This window comes from Lissotriton vulgaris, chromosome 1_2 (assembly GCF_964263255.1).
Source record: "Lissotriton vulgaris chromosome 1_2, aLisVul1.2, whole genome shotgun sequence".
In the NCBI taxonomy this organism is placed as follows: domain Eukaryota; kingdom Metazoa; phylum Chordata; class Amphibia; order Caudata; family Salamandridae; genus Lissotriton; species Lissotriton vulgaris.
In genome coordinates this window covers 210,990,232-211,016,179 of record NC_141686.1, presented here as the reverse complement: position 1 = coordinate 211,016,179, position 25,948 = coordinate 210,990,232, and the positions used below count along the sequence as shown (strand labels likewise).

The following is a 25,948-nucleotide window of genomic DNA, read 5'->3' as shown; positions in this document are numbered from 1 at the left end:
TTCAGTTTGGCTTAAGGGATTGTCCCGCTGCCTATATGACTGCCATAATAATGGTATCACACCCTTTAACCAGTTTAAGGCTGATAATCTCATATGCTTTATTTTTGCCTGCAATCACAAGGGTAACATGAAGCAAACAGAGCATTTTAAAATGAGTACCTCCACACCAAGCAAAAGAACTCCCTGGGTGTGAGGGTCAATTTATTTTCAAAAACAAACTCCCAATGTTGAAGAACATTTTAGGAAAACCAAACATTTTGTGGTCAAAACAAATAGTGGCCACAGACCTTTGATCTCTTCAGAGGAGCCACCTTGCAGAGGTTACATTTATTTAATTCTGTCATTGTAAATTTGTGCTTTAAATGTGTGTGTCAACAAAAGACTTTGATGTTGACATTCTCTTCTGTTTTCTGGTGTAGAAAGTTAAGTGACTACCTAATCTTGATCCAATAATTCGGTCAACAATGTAACAATCCATGACGCATCCTTTGTGCAAGAAAATAATTGTTATTTGATAATCTGTATTCCTAACATGAAAAATCTGCCTCATGCTGCTTTCGCTCTCAATTTCTATTCCAGCAAAGCAACAATTAGAGCACAAATGCAAGCTGGAAACTGGACTTTCGTAACAGAGTTCATCCTTTTGGGACTCACGGATGACCCACTGCACCAGGTTCAACTCTTTGTGCTGTTCCTTTTGGTCTATGTCTTCACCTGTCTTGGAAACAGTGGCATTACAATATTGATTTATGTGGCTCCCCAACTCCACACTCCGATGTACTTTTTCCTTTCTAACTTGTCCTTTGTAGACCTGTGCTACTCTTCAACAATCACACCCAATATGCTGTGTAACTTCTTATCAAGAACAAAGGTGATTTCTTTTCGTGGATGTGCTGCTCAGTTTTTCTTCTATGTAGCACTTGCCAGCTCAGAAGGACTTCTCCTGTCAGTCATGGCTTTTGATCGGTTCAATGCAATTTGCAATCCCTTGCGCTATCCTGTTGTGATGACCAAGAGATTCTGTATTGTCTTTGTTTCTATAACATATACATTTTGCTTCCTCACATCCCTGATAAACACCTGTTTCATATTCAGGCTGTCCTTCTGTGGACCAAACCGGATCCCCCATTTTTACTGTGACCTCCCGCCATTGCTGAAGCTCTCATGCTCTGACACGTCAATCAACGAGTTTGTTACATTTGTACTGGGTGGCAGTTTGCAAGTGGGTTCCCTGACCTTAGTCCTCATTTCCTATGCCTATATCATTTACACAATAATTGGTATCAGCTCTTCAAAGGGGAGACATAGGGCATTTTCTACGTGTGCCTCACACCTGGCCAGCATCACCATACTCTACGTTCCTACCCTCTTCACCTACCTCAGGCCGAAATCCAGGTATTCTCTGGACCAAGACAGAATTGTTTCACTGTTCAACACAGTTGTGATCCCAATGTTGAATCCAGTGATCTATTGCCTAAGGAACAAAGATGTCAAGAGCTCTCTTCAAAAAGTGATATCTGGAATATATGTCATGTGAAGTATAATGTGATTAAGCTAGAACTTTATTTATTGTGTTCAAAAAATATTATTAAAAAAGAGGAAACAATTTAAAGAGTAACTTAAAAAAATAATTAAGGGCATAACTATGCAGTCCATCCATAGTTTTTTTGTGTGACTTTATTTGCAGTAAGTGGGAAGGGGATGCCCAGACGTGGGTCCCGTGCTCACCATGCCACCGGAGTCAAGCTAACCTGGCTGATGAGGGAGGATATCCCGAAACTGGTCCAGTAAGATTGTTTTCCGGCCCAGGGAAGCCCTGGCCTGATAGTTAGGGCAGAAGGGGCAAAACTTATTTGCATATATCTGGGTCCATACTGAGGTGGCATGGGGAACAAAAAAACGATGGCGGTGACCTAAATCTGTGACTGGGAAGAATGTTTGACAATGTTTAGCATTCCGCACATCATCTCTTTGTGTTGCTAAGAAATAAACGTAGCCAAATGCCACTCGATGTCCTTGCATACTCTGCAGTGATTAAAAGTTGTAATCACTGCGGGATGCAAAAGGCACCAAATGGTATGAAGCAGTTCTTACTTTTAGAAACTAATGCCTAATTTTAAATTCTGCCAGAATAGTGGTAGAGTTTTATTTTATCAGTAATTCAACATTACAAGAATAATGTGGAATTGCCAAAAGTCCTCTGATTTCACTAGTGGGAATTAAAAATGACTCCCATGTCAATTATTGAGTCATACCCAGAAGGAAGGTCAAGTAACACTGAGGGGCATGTTATCAACAAATAGCGATATTTGTCGCTAAATGGGCTCAGCGACAATCATTTTATTGCCGCGCATCGCCAGATTTTATCGCAGAGATAACGTGCTATTAGCAACGTTCATCTCCAAAGCGATAACATATCCGGCGATCGCGGCAAAATGCGTGAATATCACTGGGAATACAGCGATATTCACGCATTAACGCCAATAGGGTCTTAGCCTAAATATCCACTTCCCATTGGATATACAGGCTAAGAACTGGCCCATCGCTACGCCTGCGTTGATAATAGGCGATAACGAAGTTAGCGACTGCTTTCAGTCGCTAACAGGTTGGGTACGCCGACTTTGCATGTCATTAGCAATAAATATTGCTGACATGCAAAGCGGGAACCAAAATGCTGATTATCACCAGCTTGCTAATATGGCAATGAAATTTTTGCCGCTTTGCGGCCGAAAACGTCTGCAAAAGCGGCGATAATTTCATTTCGCCTGCCTTGTTAATGTGCCCCTGAGGGACTTCCAGCACATTGGATGCCCCAGGTCCATGAACCCTAGGCTCATTGTATAGGAGATTGTTCTCCTAATAGAAAAGGTGGTCTCCAGTGTGTGACTTGCTGCCTATTCCTCAGATTTGAACCTCAGTCATCTAGTGTGGGGCACTCTTTCTGAAGTGAAAATATTGCCTAAAAGCATAAGGCACCAACTGTGGTTGTCTGGTTGCTCTTGACCGGGAAATAATCACTATTTTGCTGGCCAGGTACAGGAACCCAGTTAGGCCCACTGAACAAAATACCTTAAATCGTCTTTGTGGAGCATCTAGAGGCCCTGCGTTGAGCTTGTGTCATGTTATGGCTGATAAAAGGACTTGCATCAAGGAAGCATCACGCAGACATGGTCCCGAGGAGCTGTGCGGTTGTGATGCAAAGTCGTGCATTGGGAGTGTGCTGCATAGTGGCAGTTTCGATGCTGCAAGGGACTGCATTGCCTTGGTTCTGGTTGGCCCACAGCTGGGCTGGCAGAACACCTTCAGGCCCACTAACAAGTGTACAGGACTGGGGTGAAACCACTTGAGGGGCAAGAACGTAATAAGACAGCATAACATTTTCCTATGGGAAAGGTAGGCCTCACAGTAGTGAAAAATAAATTTGAGAGTTGTTCACTAGCAAGACATTATCATGTTGCCCAGGTAGAAACACATCCATTTTACATGCATACTTTTTAAATGTGCCTTCTTTTCTTATAAACAGTGACATTTGACACACATTTGCTTGCGTTCCATGCAGAATAATATACTCTGAAATGGCTTTTCTTACATTTCCACTTCATAGCCATAGTATCACAATACCTTGAACATTCTGTACAGGAGCTAAGTTAACTGCATAAAATGTTGTTGTTTGCTATTGTCCGCTCGGCGACTGAGTTATCACAAAAGAACCACAACGAACAATGAACGGCCTGGACTGGGACTTCAGCATGGCAAAATGGCAGCAAGGGTGATGTTTATTATGTAAACAACATCACTGTTGATTCCTGTTTACCTCTTGCATTGAATGATGCCTAGCTCCTCACCAAGACAGGCATCCTAATGGCACTTACCCACAGTTAACAGTGGAGTTAGCTCACCGTACAGGTATTCTGCAGGATTCACCCACCCTAGGCACACGAGGATACGTAGCTCTAGGTAGGGGAGCAATATATTACAGTACATATATGCAGCATATATTCTCTGTAACAGCTAAATCGTTAAACTATTTAACTTTTTCACCATTCTCATAACACTAATTAAGTTATTCTGTTTCCTTCCATTGTAGTACACGTATTATATTCAAGAACCACAATGCTTCAATAAATATTAAAATGTCATGTTGTGTTTTTTTGTGTATCTCTTTGGGTTTGCATGAGCTACCAAACAAAAAAGCTAATAGATATGTCACCACAATTTCCATGGGGAGTCAGGGTTATCATGTACTGAGGTTGCACAATCTATTTGTTACCTTATCTGGTTTGGCATATAGATGAGCTAGAACGACTAAGGCCAACACATCCTGATGGTGTGCTCAGAATCAGTCTTGCACATATTTGCCATTTATGTTGTCCAACAAATGCAGTTTTATTGAGAACGTATACGCTGTGTGACAACACGCAAAACATAAAGCTACATGTCCAATTTTTTAAATACATTGCATCCTGCCCTATATTCTGTTTAAGGCCCGCCCTACGGGTGACAATACTATTCAAAAGAAAGGTTCTGGGCTGGAAAATGTTTTTATTTGCCAGGTCAAAATGGCAGTTTAAACTGACTACAGACTGCAATGGCAGGCCTGAGGCATGTTTCAAAGGCTACTTAAGTGGGTGGCATAATAAAGCACACTGTTTAAATTTAGTTTACAGGTCCTGCGTACACGTAGTAGCACTGTACTGGAGACTTACAAATAAATTAAATGTGCCAGTTGGATGTAAGTCAATGTTAGCATGTTTCCGGGAATGAGCACACACGCTTTAGCACTGGTTAACCATCATAAAATACTCGGAGTCCTAAGGCAACAATTTGGGAAAAATACTCTAAGGCTGACAGGTTTAACAGTGAGCCTGAGGAGCTGTCTGCCATTACTAGAAAAACCTGCCTATAAGTCCATACCATTTGGGTGAAGCATCCAGTACATCCCAAAGATCGTAATGGTCAGGGTTTGTATTTAGCCTGACCCAGTGACCCAGAGACTGAAGAGGGATATGTAAATCAAGGATCATCAGCCAGACTGGAATTTAACTAGGAGTTTTTACATTTTGTATATTCATTTACTACCTACTTGTGGACCTATTCATAGTCTCTTTAACTAACCAGTATTTACCGTTTGTGCTGTACCCAAGAAAACATCTCAAAGTGGGATGATTCCATACAGGGCTGACATTAGGAAATCCATGTTCAAGCTCCATCCCTCTGCTTCCTTGCTTTGACATCTGATGTGTTTGACTTGTGTAGTATCTAGAGATCAGGCTTTAGTCACATGCAACTGTTAAATTATAAATTACCATCATTGTGAACCTGGTAAATCAAGTGTTGGTTCAAAGTGAGTCTGAGCAGTTGTATAGAGTAAAAGTATTCTACGTACTCTGTGCTGGAGAAGTGCTTTTAGAAGTATATTATACTGCAACCAGGCTGCAGGACATAATCCAATATGCAATGTGAATTTAAACTGCACTTCAGTAATACTTGATAGGGAAGTGCTATCAAACCCATATTCATATAGTACGAGTATGTTGTAGTGTAGTTCCTATATTCCCAATAGGCTCTGCGCATTGGAAAAATATATCCTGTAGCTAAGACGTAGGAATGAGGTCTACTAGGTCTCTACCGGCTATATTAGACTTAATTGTGAGTGCCAGCTAGCTCAGAGGTCACTAGAAACTTTCTCGAATAGACAAGAAGGGATTAATTTCTGACAACCGCATAAAACATGACGACTTTGTTTCCCAAGAATAAGAAATCAAATCTCTAGAGTCGCGGAAACAATAGCTAACTATTTCACTCAGTCAATCGTGCATGCTTAGTTTCACCAGAGGTGCAAGAGAAATAGAGAGATGGGCGTTTTCAATAAAAAGGTATTTATTGAACAGTCTTCTTTCTCAGGCATTGAAAATGAACTGCTACAATAGTAAAGCTTACTATGAAGTACAATGCATATAATACGAACAGTATTATAAAGTAGTACTGTAAAAGCATGATATGGTTTCTAAGCTATAACGTGCATAAAATGTATAAAATACATAAAATACATACAGTGATAAAAGGATAACTAAAATACTCAACTGGTGCTTCTAGAATACGCCTACCTCGGTGTACCTAACCTAAGTCTGGTATGAGGGAGGGAGTATAAGAGGAGTAGCTTAAGTTTTAGGAGTTCTCTGCCAGTAATCTGATTCCAATAATTCTCTAAGAGGTCTAATCAGCTAAGTACCTTTGTTCTAGAATAAAGGAGGTCTTGTATCTCATTCTCGGGACTCGATTTCCCAGATACCCGCAAGGGTAGCCTGGAAACACTGGAGCTGGATTTCTTGGCAGGAGAAATGACAGAGTCTCGCAGTGCGTCTGCTGGAGGGTCGGCTTCCTTCGGCACTTGCTGCTTCAGGGCGTCGGGCAAGTAGAGAGTCGGTCTGCTCCAAACCACTGCGTGTTTGTTTAGGCAAATCAAGGCATATTTATACTTTGAAGGTGCCGAGTTTGACTCATGTTTGGACTTAATAACATCACTCAAAGTCTCAACGCCGGGAGTTCTAGGAAAAATTAATTTTCAAGCAGGGGGAAGTCCCGGGCTGCAGAAGGCGGGTTTTTCCAAGAAAACGTTGTTAATTCTTGGAGCTTAGTGGAAGTATCCATGCCGTGTTTGGGCTGGATGGTTTAGGCCAAATATGGTAATGATTTCTATGCCTATATAAGGGAATGATAAAGTATACCTATATAAGGGCATGAATTAGGGAAATTTATACTAGGGTCCGAGATTCATTTACAACAATGTGATTTCATAGAAAAACAAATTTATTGAATACCATTACTGAGAGACCATTTCATCTAAACTGTTTAATAGATATTATCAGAATGAATGGCATATACCTTTTCATAAAAACAATTCATAGAAAGTCTTTTCAGATGAAAGTGGCTTTTGAATGCTTATTTATTACTAGCAGCCCATCCCGACGTTGTCCGGGTATGAATTGCTGCCGGCCAGTAGTATATTGTTTTGTAGGATTTCGTTTTGATAGCATTTCTTATCTGTGACAGGCCTGTGAAACGCTCTGATTCACAGTGCACTGCTGATGCACTTAAGAGTGCGTGTTCAGTAATGTGTGAACTCGAGTTTCCCTACTTTATTTTTCCTTGCAATATTATATAGCGCAAACTCGACAACATGGCATGAGCACAATTTACATTACAGAAGAACACATTCATTTGTGGTAGGCACGGGGAGATGAAGCGATTTGCCTGGAATCACAGGATATTGAGCTGATGCCGAGATTCGAATGTAGCTCCCCAGCTCTAAAGTTCGCAATTCTAGTACTTGTGACGGGAGGTGTGTCTAAAAGTATATGTTGGTGCTGGCCATCAATGAGAGAGACCTGTGCATTTTTCAAATGAGAGGTGAAAAAATATGAGTATGTTGCTGGAGATGTGGGCCGCCGTGCCACCAATGTACTTACCGGAAGAGGGTAAACACCCATTATTCCGCAACTTTCTTTCCGCATACCTTCACTCCGCATACTTTCACAATGAAAGTACCATGACTCCGCAATGCCATTATAACGCATGGCATTACATTTTATATGCTTTTACCATGCATACATTTACAACTAAATTCGTTGTAAACGCAAGAATGGTAAAAGCATGTTTTTTTAAATGTTTGGATAAGGTAAGTATGGGTATAGGGGTATATGTTTTGGGGAACTGAGGTATATGTTTTGGGGTGTTTGGGTATTTTAAGTGTTCAGATATAGTTTTGTGTTATGCGGTACAGGGGTATTTTTTGGGTTTAGGGATAGGTATGGGTTTTGGGGTACAGGGGTATTTTTAGGGTTCATGGCTAGGTTTGGGTTTTGGGGTATAGGGGTATTTTTAGGGTTCAGGGGTAGGTTTGGGTTTTGGGGTACAGTGGTATTTTAAGGGTTCAGGGCTAGGTTTGGGTTTTGGGGCACAGGGGTTTTTTTAGGGTTCAGGGCTAGGTTTGGGTTTTGGGGTACAGGGGTATTTTCGGGTTCAGGGGTAGGTTTGGGTTTTGGGGTACAGGGTTATTTTTAGGGTTCAGGGCTAGGTTTGGGTTTTGGGGTACAAGGGGTATTTCAAGGGTTCAGGGCTAGGTTTGGGTTTTGGGGTACAGGGGTATTTTAGGGTTCAGGGGTAGGTTTGGGTTTTGGGGTACAGTGGTATTTTTAGGGTTCAGGGCTAGGTTTGGGTTTTGGGGTACAGGGGTATTTTTAGGGTTCAGGGGTAGGTTTGGGTTTTGAGGTTCAGGGGTATTTATAGGATTCAGGGCTAGGTTTGGGTTTTGGGGTACAGGGTATATTTATAGGGTTAAGATGGGTTAGTGTTTGAGGGTGTTGGGGTATTTTATTGAGTAAGGGTGGGTTATGATTATGGGGTACAGGGGTATTGAAAGGGAGCAGGGTGGGATTAGCACACAATATGAGACATGGCATGAAAGGCGGAACGTACCACACGCCCCCAGCGTTTGTCACGCCCCCAGCACACACCCACAGCACAACGCAGACACACCCACAAGGGCTCTACTTTCCTGGCACAGTTGTTTTACCTTTTGAATGTAAATGGTGGGCATCTACATAGCCCATGTCCTTCTGCTGCAACTGCCCTTTCCAACGCTGTATTGGGTTTTGTGATTGGTGCTGTGGTTCCTGAGATTACCCGCCTCAGAGGATTGGACTCTCTCTTTATTATATTAGTACAGATGTGTAAATGCAATTGTTGCAGGTCATAATTTCAGGAACATTGTTGTTTGAGATGTTTATTTCCTTGCTTTACTTCAGGGGCCAATACATATTCATATTGTCTACATTGTCAGTCAATTAGTTTGGATGATTTAATTCTCTGGCCCATCACCATCCATAACAACACCCATCGCTGACCCCTCACCACCCCTAAACACCATCATTCACTGTCCCCTAAAACCACTAATTACACCTAAACAACTGTCACCCCTGAAGCCTAATAGCCCTTTCTACTCCAGAGACCTACCATCCCTGAACTCTAAAATCATTCACTATCCCTACCCACACCCATTCCAGAACCCTAGAACCCCTTCCTAGTCCTAAACCCAACCCATCCCATACCTATTAAAACACCTCAGCACACCCAAACTCAAGCCATCCTGGAACTCTAAAAATATCCCTCACCACACTTACACAGCTGTCATCCATGACGCATAAGAACTCATCACCCTAAATTACTAATCTCTGAACCCTAAAAAACCCTTTCTCCTTTTAAACATCAGTCATCCTTGAATCCTTAAAACCCCTCCCCACCCTAAACTCTTCCCCATCCTGAACACTAAAATCTATTCACCGTCCCAGCTGCTACCCATAACTGAACCTTAAAAACACTCACTAGCTCTAAACTCCCCATCCATGAACCCTAGAACTCTTCACACCCATACACTCCACTGTCCCTGAAACCTAGAAACACCTCACACACCTAACACCACTCATCCATGAACCATAAAAAGCCCTCACCAACCCTAAACCCTACAAAACCTCATTCTATGCCCTAACACCAATTATTCCTGACCTACAATAACCCCCTCATGACCCTAAGCATGATCCATCCCTGAGCCCAAAAGCCTCACAGTAGTCCTAGACACCACCCACGTTTTTATATCATTTTGGATTTGCTTTAAAACGATCTTTCCATTAAAATCCAAAATGTTTAATTTCATTTTCCCTAAAATTGCCTTTCTTTGGGGGGCGGGCCAGGTGGTTCAACATGGAAAATGTACACAAGGCTAGCACCCGTAGCACATTTCAATATCCATCCTATAACCTGCCTAATCAATATCCATCACTGTGGTTTCTATGTTTTTGTTTTTCTATGAATTCACCAACTACCCAGTTAAAGATATGAATAGACAAGCAGTAGTGTTCGATACTATTGGCTATAATTATAGTGTGATATACATGGGGCCTGAGCTCAGGAAATTGATTTCTAATGTACATTCACAACCTTGCCTGGAGTCCCAGTCACTTTGTAATTTATTCACAGCTCTGCTCAGCAAAAAAGAAAACAAGCATTTGCAATGCAATAGGTCTCGCATTAGGAAAGTTTGAGCTATTGGAATTGTAAATGACAAATTTTTTAGTTAGGTTTTGTTTTTAAAAATAGCGAAATTAATAGCTTTGTCATTTACAATGCCAATAGTTATAATTTTTGCAAATGTGACACATATAGCACTTGTAATGCAATATGGGTTGTATTTACGTGACTTACATGTATTGATATTACAAATAACAATGGCTTTTAATTTTTTTTTTACATAATTAATACTTAAATAAAAGGTATTATAATTTATAATGGCAATATCTTAAACTTTTGTAAATAACTTGTGAAGATTATGTTCTGTGTCTTTTATTGTTACAAAACTCCTAGAACAGAAGTGAAATATTAACATCTTTGTGTTACATTTGTAATAAAGCTTGAAACATTGAGAGAACATATTTGAACTAGTTGTTGAATGGTTGCACAGATTGATGTTGTTGTGGCGAATGAGTGATGCGGGGTGAGGATGTGAGAGGGTGTTTGAGGGTGAGAGGGGGTGTGAGGGTGAGAGTGAGGGTGAGTGAGGGTGAGTGAGGGTGAGTGAGGGTGGGTGAGGGTGGGTGAGGGTGGGTGAGGGTGGGTGAGGGTGAGAGGGGGTGAGGGTGTGTGTGTGTGTGAGGGTGAGTGTGAGGGTGAAGGGGTGTGTGGGGGTGAAGGGGTGTGTGAGGGTGAGGGGGGTGTGAGGGTGAGGGGGGTGTGAGGGTGAGGGGGTTTGTGAGGGTGAGGGGTGTGTGAGGGTGAGTGAGGGAGGGTGAAGGGGGTGAGTGAGGGTGTGTGGCCGAGGAGGTGTGAGGGTGTGTGAGGATGAGTGAGGCTTTGATTGTGTGAGGGTGAATGTGTGTGATGGTGTGAGGGTGAGTGAGGGTTTGATGGTGTGAGGGTGAGTGTGTGATGGTGTGAGGGTGCGAGGATGTGAGAGGGTGGGGTGATGTGAGGGTGTGTGAGGGTTGTGTGGGTGAGGGGGGTGTGAGGGTGAGTGAGCATGTGAGGGTGAGTGAGGGTGTGAGGGTGACTAGGAGAAGCTGGCAGTGTAGTTCTCCGGTTCCACACCTAGTGGCACAACATCACTGAATAAAAGAGGAATGGCAGTCCACACAAGTCAATACATCGCATAATCGGCCATCGGAAAATGTGAGAATATTCGGACGCCGCTAACGAAGAAGGAAATCTTGCAGAAACATCAAGATCCAGTGTGAGGGCCCCTGGAGCCGAACTGAAACCAAATTGGCATGCAGCCCTAACTGAGACACTCTGGGGTGCTACGGAGAATAGTAGCCCCTCGCAGTGCACTATGGATCCTACACCCTACTCACAATAAAGAGGGAAGACATTTTAACGAGCAGAGTGCATTGAAACAGCACTTAAAGTGCAGAAAGCATGTGAGATGCATTAATCCCCAGCAGAGAGCGCTAAGAATGACCCGTGACGGCCGCTGCGACTCAGACACACCGTGTAGCATCCAGCATCGATCACAATAGCAGGAGCTGCACTCAGAGCGTCACCTACCTTACAAGCCCACCCCCCCCCTCGTTTTTTCGTCCCACTTAATGCCCTGGGTGCAAAGGACGCACAGCTCTCACTGCGGTACATGCACTATCATACAATCCTCGCACGGACTTTGCAGGAATCTAGCCGTATGTAGCTCGAGAAAGCGCCTAGACTCGAGGCTTGGGGTGACTGGCACACAGATCACTGTCGGTGAGTGGACCGGGGAGCTGGGCTTCAGGGCAGCAGAGGGCGTGTAGGGGCACCTCACTCAGGCATCAATGGGGGGGGGGTTAAACATCCTTAAATTAAGCACTGCCTGGACCACAGGGGTAGAATGGGGTTTCTAAAAGACCCAGGATACGGCCGTCTTCAGGTAAATGATTGATGTTTGAAGTCTGGGGCTCACCAGCTGCTGCAGGAGGCCTCTCGTCTGCGAGGAGACAGCTCTTGTGCAAGCACAGCGCCAAAGTCCAATGAAGAGCTGCTAGGAGAGGAGCAGTGCCCGGGACTGGCCGCAGTGCCCAGAAACGATCACGTGACACGACACGTGGGAAAGGTCTTTCAGTGGAAGCAATTTTTAAATAGTCAAAGCAATGTTGTTTCCAAAATTATTTCTTTCCTATAACATGCATTGGTAGAAGTTACTCTTTATAACAGTAGAATTCGTATGATTTTCTCCTTTAAAATGTGTGTACATCACCAGACGAAAAACAAAAAATAGCAACCAGACTGAACTGCCGTTGAAATGTAAATGTTGCACTACAAAGGAATGAAATATCTTCCTGCTGAGTGATTAACTTGTACACAACGCGAAGTCATGCACAACCCACTTCTTCCAGAGAATAAAAAACAAGTTCATATTATAGGTCCGCGAGCTGCCGGCGCATGGAGCGCCCTGCCAGTCCGGGATAGCCCGGGTCCCCAGGAGGGGGCCGGGGAGAAGGAGGAGTGTGGCGCCTGTTGCGGGGCTCCTCTGACCTGAGGGAGCCCTGATTTAGAAGAGGAGACGTGCCGCGCCGCGAGGAGCAGAGCGCGAGAGGAGCCCCGCCGGAAGAGCGCAGTCGGTGAGTGGGGCCCAGGGCTGATGTGAAGTCCGTGCGTGCCTGTGTGTATGCCTGTGGGGGAGGCGAGGGGAGGGGGGGAGTGTGTGCGCGCGTGTGTGCGTGTGCGCGCGAAGGAATGTGTGTGCGCATGTGTGACTGTGTGTGATTGAGAGAGAATGCGAGGCGGGGGATAGTGTGCCGTGTGCCTGTATGTGTGCCCTGTGCTTGCGTGTGCATGCGCGCGCATGTGTGTGTGTGTGCGTGCGTGCATGCAGAGGGGTGGGGGCTGCCTGTGTCTGTGTGAGAGCAAGGGCTTTGCACCGCGCAAGTGCAGCTCAGACAATGGGAAAGCGCGCGTCTGATTGCTGTCCACTTTCCTAAATACGGGCAACATAAGTTGTCGAGCTTCGCATGAATGCCACATCAGCTCGACCTAAAAACACACAAAGGGCAAGATATGGAAGGGATTATAATCCAAGACCATGTTCTTGAACAGCTTTCAGTTTCTCTTTATGACTCAGTACTAATTCACATTCATTCACTATTTACCAGAATATAAATGTGAAATTTTCAAATCCTCTTGACAAAAATCAAAGTTAGCAAAATGCTATTCCTAAAGATTATTCTATACCTATCAGTTATATCAAGTTGTCCAATCTCTCCTTTGGTGTTTGTGGTCATTGTGAAGCATTTTACCCACAATGTGCAAAAATATTTTAGCAAAGCAGGTCTTCAAATAGTTAGCTATCAATGCAACCTTTCTCCCTTCTGTCGCATAACACTAAGCGACACCATAGGGGGCAGAATTACTAAAATCTCAATCAACGCAGCACAACAACCAAAAAGGACGTGCTGTATTATGTGAGAAGGAGAGTAGTAGATTGCCATATTCACAGAGATATGGCACGCTCCTCCCGCCTCCTTAGAGCTGGTGTTGAAATTTGCTGCTGAGCACCATAAACACAGTTTTGCACGATAGTGCAAGAATGTGTGTGTGAAGCTAGCATGAGATTTGTACTGAAAAGATACCCTTCTAGTACAAAATAATATGTTTGGACTAACTTTTAAACTTTTCAAAACTTTGCAGTTTGCTGCATGGTGCAGCACACCATGCAGCAATAAAAGGAGAAATAAAAGCATTGCTCAGTAACAGCACCCATTGAGTTGGGTAGCTGGCTCTCTGCATGCCTCAAAAGAAAATACTAAACCTTCTATGCTGCGGAGGTAGCCACCTGGGAAAGATCTTGTTGGAAACATGGAGTTGTGTGGATTTTAACTTTAAGAATTCTTCTGTTTTCTGTTGCGCAGCAAAATCCTCAACAAAAGGTCACGCAAGTGGAGGCCTAGCTATCTTACTTACTAATTCATCAGCTCTAGCCATATGGCTGCATCCTCTCCCCATGAGTTGATGTATGAGTTCATATCATGCAAATGTGTTTTATTTTTTTATTTTATTTTTTTAATTTACAGTGTTTTTCATAGCGCAAACTTGACCCAAATCGGGTATCAGAGGTTTTTACATGGCACCAGTTGCATTACATGAGGACACATTCATTTTTTTTGTTAGGCATGGGGAGCTTGATGTGATTTGCCCATAATCACAGGATGTTCCCCGTAATTGCCGAGACGCAAACCCAGTTCTCTAGATTAGAGGTCGACCACCCTAGCCGTTAGGCCAACTTCTCTCTCTATGGTTGTGTTCTTGACAACCATAGAATTGAAAAAACAGTGACAGGCAGGGAAACTACTCCATGGAATAGTCACATTCAGTGTGAATCAGCAGCACCTGAAAATGGGTGAACAGATGTGTTAAAAAATTGTTTTTTGAATGATCAAAATACTATTTAAAATTTTAAATAAAAGTTGTTCACTATTTCATTTTATGTGTTGATAGGAGGCTGTGGAAAAGTCATTTGCATGTGAGGTAAAGACGGGGCCCAGCCATGAAACCTCTGACACCAGACGCTAGTTGCCCTGTAGCTCAGGCTCTCACGAGCCAGCCTTTGATACCCTTCCGTACTTTTTCACCTCAATTTTTTTAAACGTTTCTCAGTTGCCAAAATAATTTACTTCCAGGTGTCCGCTAGATCGAGACGCCCATCATCATCTACACGTCGTGGCTGGGTTGGGCTCTGCACACCTGTGGTCAGTTGGGAAGCAGAACAGCTTATCGACCGTGGAGTCTCCAGGCAAGCTACGCGGGTAGACTGCGGGGGAAAAAACGGCTAGGAAAACGCGGTGGAATACTCGCGGTGCCTCGCTAGAACCCTAAAGTGGAGGATTTAAACTTCAACAATATTGGGCGAAGACGCCAGAGAGAAGACTACATTGGTGAGTTCGAGCCCCACGGGCAGTGACCTCAAATGGACGATCTTGGCAAGTATTAAAAATATCACGGGTGCCGGTGGAGACCCGGACGTCCAATTGGCACAAAAAGAGGCGTATCTCATTTTGAAATTTGACACTGCCATGTCGGGACTGAATGATCTCAATGAATTTAGCAATCTGTAACGATTTTGCAATGAACTTCTATCTGTGTAGCGTGCCGCTGTCGGTGTCCAGTGCTGCTCACGTGACCGCTGTAGATCAAATTCAAGGAATAGATTTGCTCTAGCACACTACGTCGCCATATACATTGGGATGTCTATCCATGTAAATAGGAGCCCCTGACCAGCAACCCAATTCACCACCATGCGTTAAGATCTTGTTTGAGTGAGTGAACTACGCCTCCCAACATACATTGGGACAGCAGCCAGGTTAAATACATGAAGACACGCCCCCTCGGGTTCACGCGTCTGTCTTTTCGGAAGCAGAAAGGTGCCGGACCGAAGTGTTTTCTACCTCCGCTCAGTAAGTGTCACTGCATAGTATAATCCTCTATTTGTTACAATGTAGGATTCCAATAGATCTCTAACTGCAGGCTCATTGTCCTTGCAGCCGATTAATCCGTGCGGTGGCGGCCGCTGCCACACGCGTGCAGCACAAACGAGCTTTCATCCCGTATGAAGGTAGGACTTAGTCTTTTACCGAACGGTTAAGCAATTGAGGCAGATACCTTACGGACACTAACGCAGGTCCCCCCCTGTCTCCTAGGCAGTCTTCGAAGAACTGAACTTTGAGTTATCTATGTGTTCCGGCACCCGTTTTTGCATTATATGCACATTTCAAGGTATGTTACGACAACAGGGGTGCACAAATTTATTTTTTGAGGTGTAGTGTCATTATTTCCCTAACAATTATTTTTACCTTATGTGCCGACAGGGAGTATCTTGAACACCCCATCGATAAGGTACATTTATTTGAATAAATGTCTGAGTCTGAGAGAGTGAGCCCTTAGAGGCAGTTCCTTTACTGATATCATTTTTTAATTATTAATTCACAGTGACAACGACCCTCCAGTCCGTGTCCTGAGGAGAACCCGTAAAATGTCATTGGGTTTGAAACGCGTCGGCGTTTTTTACCTCCAAGATACGAAACATTAGAGGCCTGATAGGAATAATTAAGACACTTGGAAACTACGTAGTAGTTTATGTGTTATTCCCTGTCACAGTACTATAGGATAAATTTGAACGTGTATCTTGTGTAGGTTTTTACAAGTAGGCCAATGTAATAAGTTGTCAGCCCACTTGTGTATTTGCATTCAGGACTGGTGCCTCAACAACTGATTCATTTGAGGCATATCATAGTTGTCTATGTCAGCATTTTTGTGATAATTGTGTTGTCTAATCACTGAGTTTTATATGTTTTTTCAGTTGATTGAATGTATCTATGTATTGGTGTAAATATTGTGTTGCATTTTGATGCCAAAAAACTTTTTGCAAAATAACTTTATAAAAAATGAATTAACTCAATACAAATGGTTGTTCAGCCTAGTAACTTATTTCACTAGGTGGTGCATCTACGATAAGAAATCAATCTGCCCGGCTTATTTGTTGTTTATTTCATAATAGTGGTCCAGGCCGGACAGTGACAGGACCCAAGCCTTTTTTTGCTTTCCTTCGCCTGCAATTACAACAGCCCGGTGAGGCTGCCGAGCGGAGCGCGGCCTGGGGACTACATCCCCCATCATCCTTAGCGGTCCCAGCCAGCGCAGTGCCGCGCCAGGAGGCGCATAAAGAAGGTGGAAGCTCCGTCTCGCGGGACGCCGGGCGAAGCCCGGGCCAAGGGCGGGCCGGTTTAAGCCCGTTAAAGACTGGGTAAGACTGGACTGGGCCATCCCTCATACATTTGAACTAAAAGTCTTGCTCGCTTTTTCAGACTAATTCTACCTATTACTGTTTATTACATCTTGCTAAGTCCACGCACGTTGTAATCTACCTACCCAAGCGTCAGCAATTTTCAGCTATCATGACGACGAGAGGTATGAGGAGCAAAGCTGCTCAGGGTGCAGCACAGGTGATTGGCCCAATAGATCAGTATATTAATAGAGCCAACGACGCCGTAGACCAAGGCATACTCCTGTTGGATCGCAGGGTCTCACTAGACCTGGCAGCAGCAGCTAAGCACTCTTCACTGGGAACATTAGCGCTAGTAAGGACACCTAATAACCTGGGGGCAAATAATCCCTCAGTTGAAACACATGTCGAAATCCATACTGTCCCAAATATGGTCGACTTGTCGGCCTCCTTGGCCCTAACGGATTCACAACTGAGCCAGCCGCTGGACAAAACCCCAGAACCTTTTGCTACCCCGATACGGGTTAGCCCTGCCTTGGAACACTCAAGGGGGCAAAGGGAGGGTGCTATACCCAAGAAAAAGAAGCCAGCAAAAACAAAAGTAAATGGGAAAGATCATAACGCACTGGCTGATTTACCCTGCACACAGGCCCAGGGTCATGACTCATTAAAGCAGAATGATTTACAAATTACCCATATTGATATTGTAACACCCTCCCTAGATGTAGAAAATTCCATCGACACTAGCAGCTCGGAGGGTGGGTGCAAAATCTGTGGTTTAAACAACCAACTTTTAACCAGATTAGGTGAACTCATAAAAACCTACATACGGCCCATAGTAACGACCCTTTCTAATTTAGAAGAGAAACTGTCTCATTTGCAGGCACCCGCAAACGTTTCAAAGGCACGCGTAAATGTTCCTAAGGGGGCAGGGGTGGCTACAACAGGGGCCCAAAATTTGAATAAGAATATTCCCCCAGTAGGCACCTTAAAAACCAAAGTCAACGTACCAGCCACTATAGTAAAAAAGAAACCCGCCCCAGTAGAAATGAAAAAGGCCCCCGTGGTGCTAAAAACTCCCGTTATACAAGACTCACAGAAGGCTGTTCCAGCAAAAACCAGTAGGGGTACAACTTGCCAATGATAGGAACAAGGGGAGAACTGGGTTTTCAGTGCATTTACCCCCGGAATGTAGCCCTTACAGTGTGATAATGACAGGGGTCCCAGAGTTGGGTCCCAACATGGCGGAACCTAGTTGGTCCCTTAAAAATAAGGTCCAGCATTGGCTCAATATAAATAGACCACTGCCCCCGCACTGTGCGAGCAGAATCTCAATGGTTCGTAGGGTTCCCTGGATAGGCAAGGAATTGAAAAACATTTTGGGGGATTGTATTATAGTCCACTTTGATGATCCCCGCACAGTTGACCACATTTGTTCATGGGCTCCGACTGTTAAGAACGACGGAATAGACACTAAAAGACTTGCCCTTTTTTAACCCCCAGTAAATTGCTACCATGGAGGTCAAGATGGGGACTGGACCCAAGTAGGGAACTGGGACAGAAGAAGGGACTGGGCAGATTGGGCAGGTAACGGAGGTCAAGGTGGGGACTGGACCCAAGTAGGGAAATGGGACAGGAGAAGGGAGTGGGTAGACTGGTCAGGCAGCAGAGATAGAGGTATGCCTTTCTCCGTAGGTTGGAGAGGCGTACCAGTTACCAACAGGTTTGACTGCCTAGAATTGGTCGACTGACCATCACCGAGCACTAGACTATGCAGGCAGGACCCTTTAAACCTCGCATATCCTGATCGGAAATCTGGACGGGTTTAAACCACAGTTCCAGTAAACACAGTACCAACTATCAGGAACATATCCCCGGTAACATCACCAAAGTCTGGGTCACTAGGCATTAGCACTGACCAAACAGGGTCTGTAACCATCGAAACTGAGCTACCGACAGATATGGGGGTGGTAGACATAGGGCCAACTAAGGAGTCTACCCACATTCAAGCCACTTTCGACAACTTAGTCGTTACATCACAAGGCTTACTGTCAACAGACATGTACCCACAGGAGTATAGTACGGCCCATCTCGAAATTAACGACATGCCAAACCCCTATTTAACTTTCTCCGTTCTATATTGGAATGTAGCAGGTCTCCTCACGAAAACTAACCTTACGACATGGTTAGCTACAGTTAGAGCACATCAGATTTTATGCTTACAGGAGACATGGTCCACTGTGCCTATACATTTATTAGGCTTTAAAACCTATTTTTTCCCTGCTAGTCCCAGTACATCAGGCAGACCCAAGGGTGGACTTGCACTTTATGTAGCAAACAATCTCCCATCGATGGAAGCAAATATCTTGAAGTGTAAAGAGAACTATCAAATTTTAAGGGTTACATTTAAAAAATGCGTGACGTTCTTTCTTGTTAATTTCTACAACAATCTTTCTCAGGCAGACTGTGTAATCACTCTAACTGAAATAACATCTTTCCTGAACGAACAGCGGATTAAGCTCATTACCAAAGCATCTTACTTGATATGGGGAGGGGATTTTAACATGTCATTATGTACCAATTTTAAGAACGGTAATTGTGGTCTTATGGATGTAAATGGTTCTCCACTAACACACTATCACTACACAAAGGAAGGTAACTGTTTGAATGAGTGTTTATTCTCTTTAGAAATGGACTTTGCAAATGACCTAGTCGAACCCCCTGTTGATTTTATGCTAACATTTCACGGGAGGGGTCTGTCAAGTGTAATTGACTACATACTTTGTTCTCAAAATATAAAGGGCCATCTGACTAATTTTACCACAGGTTCTGATACCAGCAGCGACCATTTTCCCAACAGTGTTTCACTAATACTCAGAAATGTTCTTTTTGAACCTGACAGGCTGAGTTTATTGAACCAACAATCATTGTCCATGGACAAAGTTAATGAGTTTTCAGTAAAATGGGCTAAAATCGACCCTGTAGCAATTTCTAGTAAAGTAGTAAGCAGAGCCCTTCCTTGGTTGAACACTTGTCTAGCACTAGACTCTTCTCCAAAGTTGATCATTGATAGTTTCTTGGAAATTGTCAGAATAATACGGGAAGAGCTGACTAGCAACCCAAAGTCCAAGAAACCAAAAACTAACGGCTGGTTTAGTTCAGATTGTCGTAAAGCCCTGAGCAACTTAAAAGCAGCCCTGCAAAAACCTGTTAGAGATCAAGACGAAATTAAATCACTCAGAAAGGGCTATAACTTAGCTCAAAACAACCGCAGGAAAGAAATTAGGAAAAAACTGTGGGCCCAACTTCATGAGAGCTGTCTAGCAAAAGACAGCTCCCTGTTTTGGCGCACGGTTAAATCACCCTTCTTGATTGATACCACCACTTCCTGCCATCTTGATGTGGCGGTGTCGGCTGAAGAGTGGGTAGCACACTTTTCCAAAATATTTGGTGGTTCAGTTACACAGACTACCACTGAAGGTAGGGAGGATGGAAGTTTAAGCCAGACTTACCCAATAGATCTTGTGTTTAGTCATGAAGAGGTTACTAACGCATTATCTTCCTCTAAGACTGGCAAGGCACCAGGCCCGGACGGGGTCCCCTTGGACATCTTTGCATATTGCCCAGACCTTTGGACACCTCTTATCACTCAGGTTATGTCCGCTGTTACTAACATAGGTCTAATAGACTCCTGGTCCACCTCAATTCTCCTTCCTATCTTTAAGAAAGGCGAGCGTAACAACCCAGCCTGCTACAGGCCGATCTCCCTCCTGGATTCCTTGGGCAAAGTTGCGGGTCGGTTAATCCTGGAGCGTCTCCAGTATTGGGCAACCACGAATAACATCATGACCGACCTGCAATATGGTTTCCAGGAGGGCCTTGGCACTGTGGAGCAGGCTTTAAATCTAGCTCTTCTGATTGGCAAGTATGTAGGAGTTAAAGGGGCTAATTTATATCTAGTTTACGTTGACCTTAGGAGCACGCATGTGTCCCCACTTATGCGCGAGCTGCACTGGCTCCCAGTAAGACAGAGGGTGCTCTTCAAAGGGTTATGTATTGCACATAAATCGCTCTCTGGCAAGGCGCCAAGATACATTAAGACCCGCCTGATTCCATACAAACCGGGTAGGGCGCTAAGATATGCTGAAGCAACCCTTCTTTCCCAACCACGTTTCAGATTGGCGACAGTGGGTGGTCGTGCCATCTCTAGTACCCTCCCAGCAGTCTGGAATAATCTACCGGCGGATCTGCGTAAGGAACCTAATCTGTTGTCCTTCCGGAAGAAGTTGAAAACTGTTCTTTTCCAGAAGGCCTGGGGTGGGCTATAACTCCTGGGAAGGGCCCTTTCAGGATTTCTGCTGTGCTTACTGGACAAGCGCTTAGAGACCCCTGGGTGATAACGCGCTATATAAATCGAATAAAATAAATAAATAAATAGTGCAGCTTTTTTTGCGTCATCCATTCAAAGCTGTGGTCTATACTTGACGACCCCCCCTCCCATCAACTTCCTCCGCGAACTCTATTCTAGCGCCTCTGCTTGCGTCAGATATGGAGTGAATGGAGAATTATCACCATCTTTTGCTGTTATTAGGGGGGTTAGACAGGGCTGTGTCCTGGCTCCCTTCTTATTTAATCTGTATACAAATGGCCTAGAAGTGGCCATGCTTGAAGGGAGTCAGGACCTTCCAACTATTAAGCATCGCCCTATTCCTGCATTATTATATGCAGATGATTCTGTTATATTAGCAAGAACACTGAACCAACTCCAACTACAACTAAATAAATACTGCTAATTTATGTCTTCCCTGGGTTTAGAAGTAAATAAAAACAAAACTTTTATAATGCATATTGGGCCTAGGGCAAAGAAAACCAAACCAATAGGTATTGATAACGTCAGATTGGAACGAACCAGGGAGTACTAGTGGATGACAAGTTAAGTTGGAAGCAAGGCTTAGTCAGTAAAAAATTGCTCTTTCAGAGAGCAACCTCAGCCCTAGTTTCCTTTTCAAGGAAATTGGGTAAGCCCGCTGCAACGGAATTACTAAAAATCTATTATGCTAAATGCCGCAGTGTAGCGGCCTACGGTGCAGGGGTCTGGGGGCACGCCCCAGTAGAAGCCCTTCAAACAGTTGAGAATGGGTTTATAAAATATCTGCTGGCTGTACCTCAAAGCGCCCCTACGTATGGTTACCACACAGAGATGGGAATCGATTATCTGACCGATAACATCAAGGTTCAGCCAATCCTTTTGTGGCACTGTGTTTGGACCAAAACGCAGTGCCATCTAACCCGCTCACTCTTAACAGACTGCCTGGCCCTAGATAACTGGCATAACATTCCATGGCTCCGGTATGTAAAAAACTTTCTATGTGATCTGGATAGTATTGTATATTTCCGGGGCCCATCAACATTGATGGACATCTCCAGGAAAGCCCTGAAAAAACTTTGCCTCTCTCATCTCAGGGAACTACGATTGGCACAGGAAATAAGCAAACCTTCAAACGCTCATATTCTAACACTTCAGACCACTCTGGGGATCCAGCCATATTTAACTTTTTACTTATGTACCTACGACAAATACTTATTGACTAGGTTTAAATTTAATACATTTCACCACCTAGTCTCATATCCAAAGCAGCAAGACTGGTCACACAATTTAATGAAATGTCCCTGCGATGGGATCTCGGACCAGTCAACAATCCATATAATACTGTTTTTCAGATATTACATGATCCCACGTAAGCGCTGGATTTTGCCTGTATTGCGCACAATGGGTTTGACAATGTGCCGGCCCGTTTACTTGGCACTACAGTCCTTGGACTCTGTATATAATGCAAAATGTGTAGCTGGATTTTTAAAACTATGTTTAAAAATTCGGAGAAGTCTTTGAGTGACTTAGCTACCTCTGATTAAATTATACTCTAATTGTTTAGTGTTGTTCGCGGACCCCGAACACAACGCTAATTCTGTAATGAGTATATTAGAACTACGCTTAAAATTCATCGCAGAAAATCCGAGGCCTAGTCTTTTGTTTTAAATGTACGTTATTTGTTGAACTAAGTTCTTTTTTAATTTTTTTAAAAGAAAAAAATGTATTTAATGTATTGTGCTTTTATTAATTAAGATGTATCTAGAAATGTAGTTTTTTAATCAGTGTATGTACTTTTTATGGTTATGCAAAACTGTAACCGAATAAAAGTTTTTATGACTGACTGACTGACTTACAGTGTTGATAGTTTTCAAACAATGCATTAAGGGTAATGCACACCTTGAGCATAATACCAAGGCAAACATGGAAAAATGTTATTGTCGTCATTATTACCTTGATGGCCTATATAAAATATCTTGTTAATGCTGCATATATTTTTGAATTATAACTCATACTTAAAACAATACAGTAAAATGTCATTTTGACCTATGACAGGGAAATCCAAAATATTGTGTATTTACAATATTCAACAAATATTTCTAACGAGTTTTGACTTAAACAGCTTAATATACTTGTGCAATACCACCAGAAACAAGGGGTGTGGGTGATTCCTTCAGTCACACACAGGCAGAAACTGTTAGTACAGCTAACACCATTCCTACAGAGACTAAAAGACCACCCAACAGGCAAAAAACAATCCCTACATTGGGATACCCAGCTCCACAAATCCCTTCTTTTTTCAGTAACTCAACCAACACGATCCCTTTCTAGTTAAGAAAGCGAAAGAAGGGCTCTAAGGCCTTCTGTAAGGTCCAGAATTTGAGTCTGGTAAAAAGGCCCTTACTCCTCCAGCATACAATGTTAAAATTTCTAAGAAAAAAGGAACAGGGCACACCTCCGCATTGAACAAACCTGTAGCAAAATTAGAAAGAATAATTTCTGAAGACAATGCAGCCTTGTGGTTAGGCGTTGACAAATTCACTACAGCTATATGTGGCCACACATATGGCTCTAAATTCTGCAGCACAGAGACATCCACAGAGATACATGAACAAATAGCTCCAAACATTTGGGTGTTCTGTTGAAATGGTGGCTATAATCACTGAGCGCTGTGTTGGGAACTACTAACAGGCAGGTGGAGTTAGTTAACCACAGTGGTGATGCAGTAGAGAGCCTAGCCCAAACAACAAACCCCTTAGAGAGACTGACTAATGCAGGAATTAGCAAAACACACAAGATGTTGGCCGGAATGTTGCACAATGGCAAAACATTCGCCCCCAATCACAGATCTGGGTTTAATCCATCGTTATTTGCTCACCAAGCCACCCCAGTTCAGACATGACCATGTAAATCAGTCTTGACCCTGTGCCTCATGTGAACAGTCCAGACCGAACTGCCAAGCCATGTCTTCCCTGGACCAGAATCAAGCATCCTAGGACCGGTTTCTGGCTATCAGCCTTCATCAGCCAGGATAGCTTGACTCCAGTGGCATAGTGAGCACGGGACCCACGTCTGTGCATACCCTTCCCACATAGGGTGAGCAGCAAAACACACAAGCTGATAGATGGAATGTTGCACAATGGCAAATCATCGTCCCCCCAGTCACAGATCTGGGTTTAATCCATCGTTATTTTGCTCATCAAGCCTCCCCAATCAGACATGGCAATATGCAAATCAGTCTTGACCCTGTGCCTCATGGGAACAGTCCAGACCGAACTGCCAAGCCATGTCTACCCTGGACCAGAATCATAAACCTAGGACCGGTTTCTGGCTATCAGCCTTCATCAGCCAGGATAGCTTGACTCCAGTGGCCTAGGAGCACGGGACCCACGACTGAGCATACCCTTCGCCACAGAGGGTGAATAGCAAAACACACAAAATGATGTACAGAATGTTGCACAATGGCAAAACATTCACCCCCAGTCACACATCTGGGTTTAATCCATTGTTATTTTGATCGCCAAGCCACCCCAGTTCAGACATGGCCATATGCAAATCAGTCTTGACCCTGTGCCTCATGGGAACAGTCCAGACCGAATTGCCAAGCCATGTCTTCCCTGGACCGGAATCAAGCATCCTAGGACCGGTTTCTGGCTATCAGCCTTCATCAGCCAGGATAGCTTGACTCCAGTGGCGTAGTGAGCACTGACCCACATCTGGGCATACCCTTCCCACATAGGGTGAACAGCAAAACACACAAGATGATGGATGGAATGTTGCACAATGGCAAAACATTCACTCCTAGTCACAGATATGGGTTTATTCCATCGTTAATTTGCTCCCCAAGCCACCCCAGTTCAGACATGGCCGTATGCAAATCAGTCTTGACCCTGTGCCTCATGGGCACAGTCCAGATCGAACTGCCAAGCCATGGCATCTCTGGACCAGAATCAAGCATCCTAGGACCGGTTTCTGGCTATCAGCCTTCATCAGCCAGCATAGCTTGACTCCAGTGGCGTAGTGAGCACGGGACCCGTGTCTGGGCATACCCTTCCCACATGGGGTGAACAGCAAAACACACAAGATGATGGACGGAATGATACACAATACAAAACATTCACCCCCAGTCATGGATCTGGGTTTAATCCATTGTTATTTTGCTCACCAAGCCACCCCAGTTCAGACATGGTCATATGCAATTCAGTCTTGACCCTATGACTCATGGGAACAGTCCACACCGAACTGCCAAGCCATGTCTTCCCTGGACCAAAATCAAGCATCCTAGAACCGGTTTCTGGCTATCAGCCTTCATCAGCGAGGATAGCTTGATTCCAGTGGCATAGTGAGCATGGGACCCACGTCTGGGCCTACCCTTCCCACATAGGGTGAACAGCAAAACACACAAGATGATGGACGGAATGTTTAACAATGGCAAAACATTCACCCCCAGTCACAGATGTGGGTTTAACCCATTGTTATTTTGCTCACCTAGCCACCACAGTTCAGACATGGCCATATGCAAATCAGTCTTGACCCTGTGCCTCATGGGAACAGTCCAGACCGAACTACCAAGCCATGTCTTACCTGGACCGGAACCAAGCATCCTAGGACCGGTTTCTGGTTATCAGCCTTCATCAGCCAGGATAGCTTCACTCCAGTGGCGTAGTGAGCAAGCGACCCACGTCTTGGCATACCCTTCCCACATAGGGTGAACAGCAAAACACACAAGATGAGTAACGGAATGTTGCCCCGCTGTGCTGGCGGTTCCATTGAGCCGGCGTGGC

At 44.0% G+C, this 25,948-nt stretch overlaps 1 protein-coding gene across 1 annotated transcript; it reads left to right on the top strand.

The window, feature by feature from the left end:
* The first annotated feature begins 601 nt into the window (after positions 1 to 601).
* LOC147735002 (olfactory receptor 5J3-like) lies at positions 602 to 1,537 on the top strand. Its single transcript, XM_086953736.1, has one exon. The coding sequence runs from the start codon at positions 602 to 604 to the stop codon at positions 1,535 to 1,537; it is 936 nt and encodes a 311-aa protein (XP_086809862.1).
* Positions 1,538 to 25,948: the final 24,411 nt, after the last annotated feature.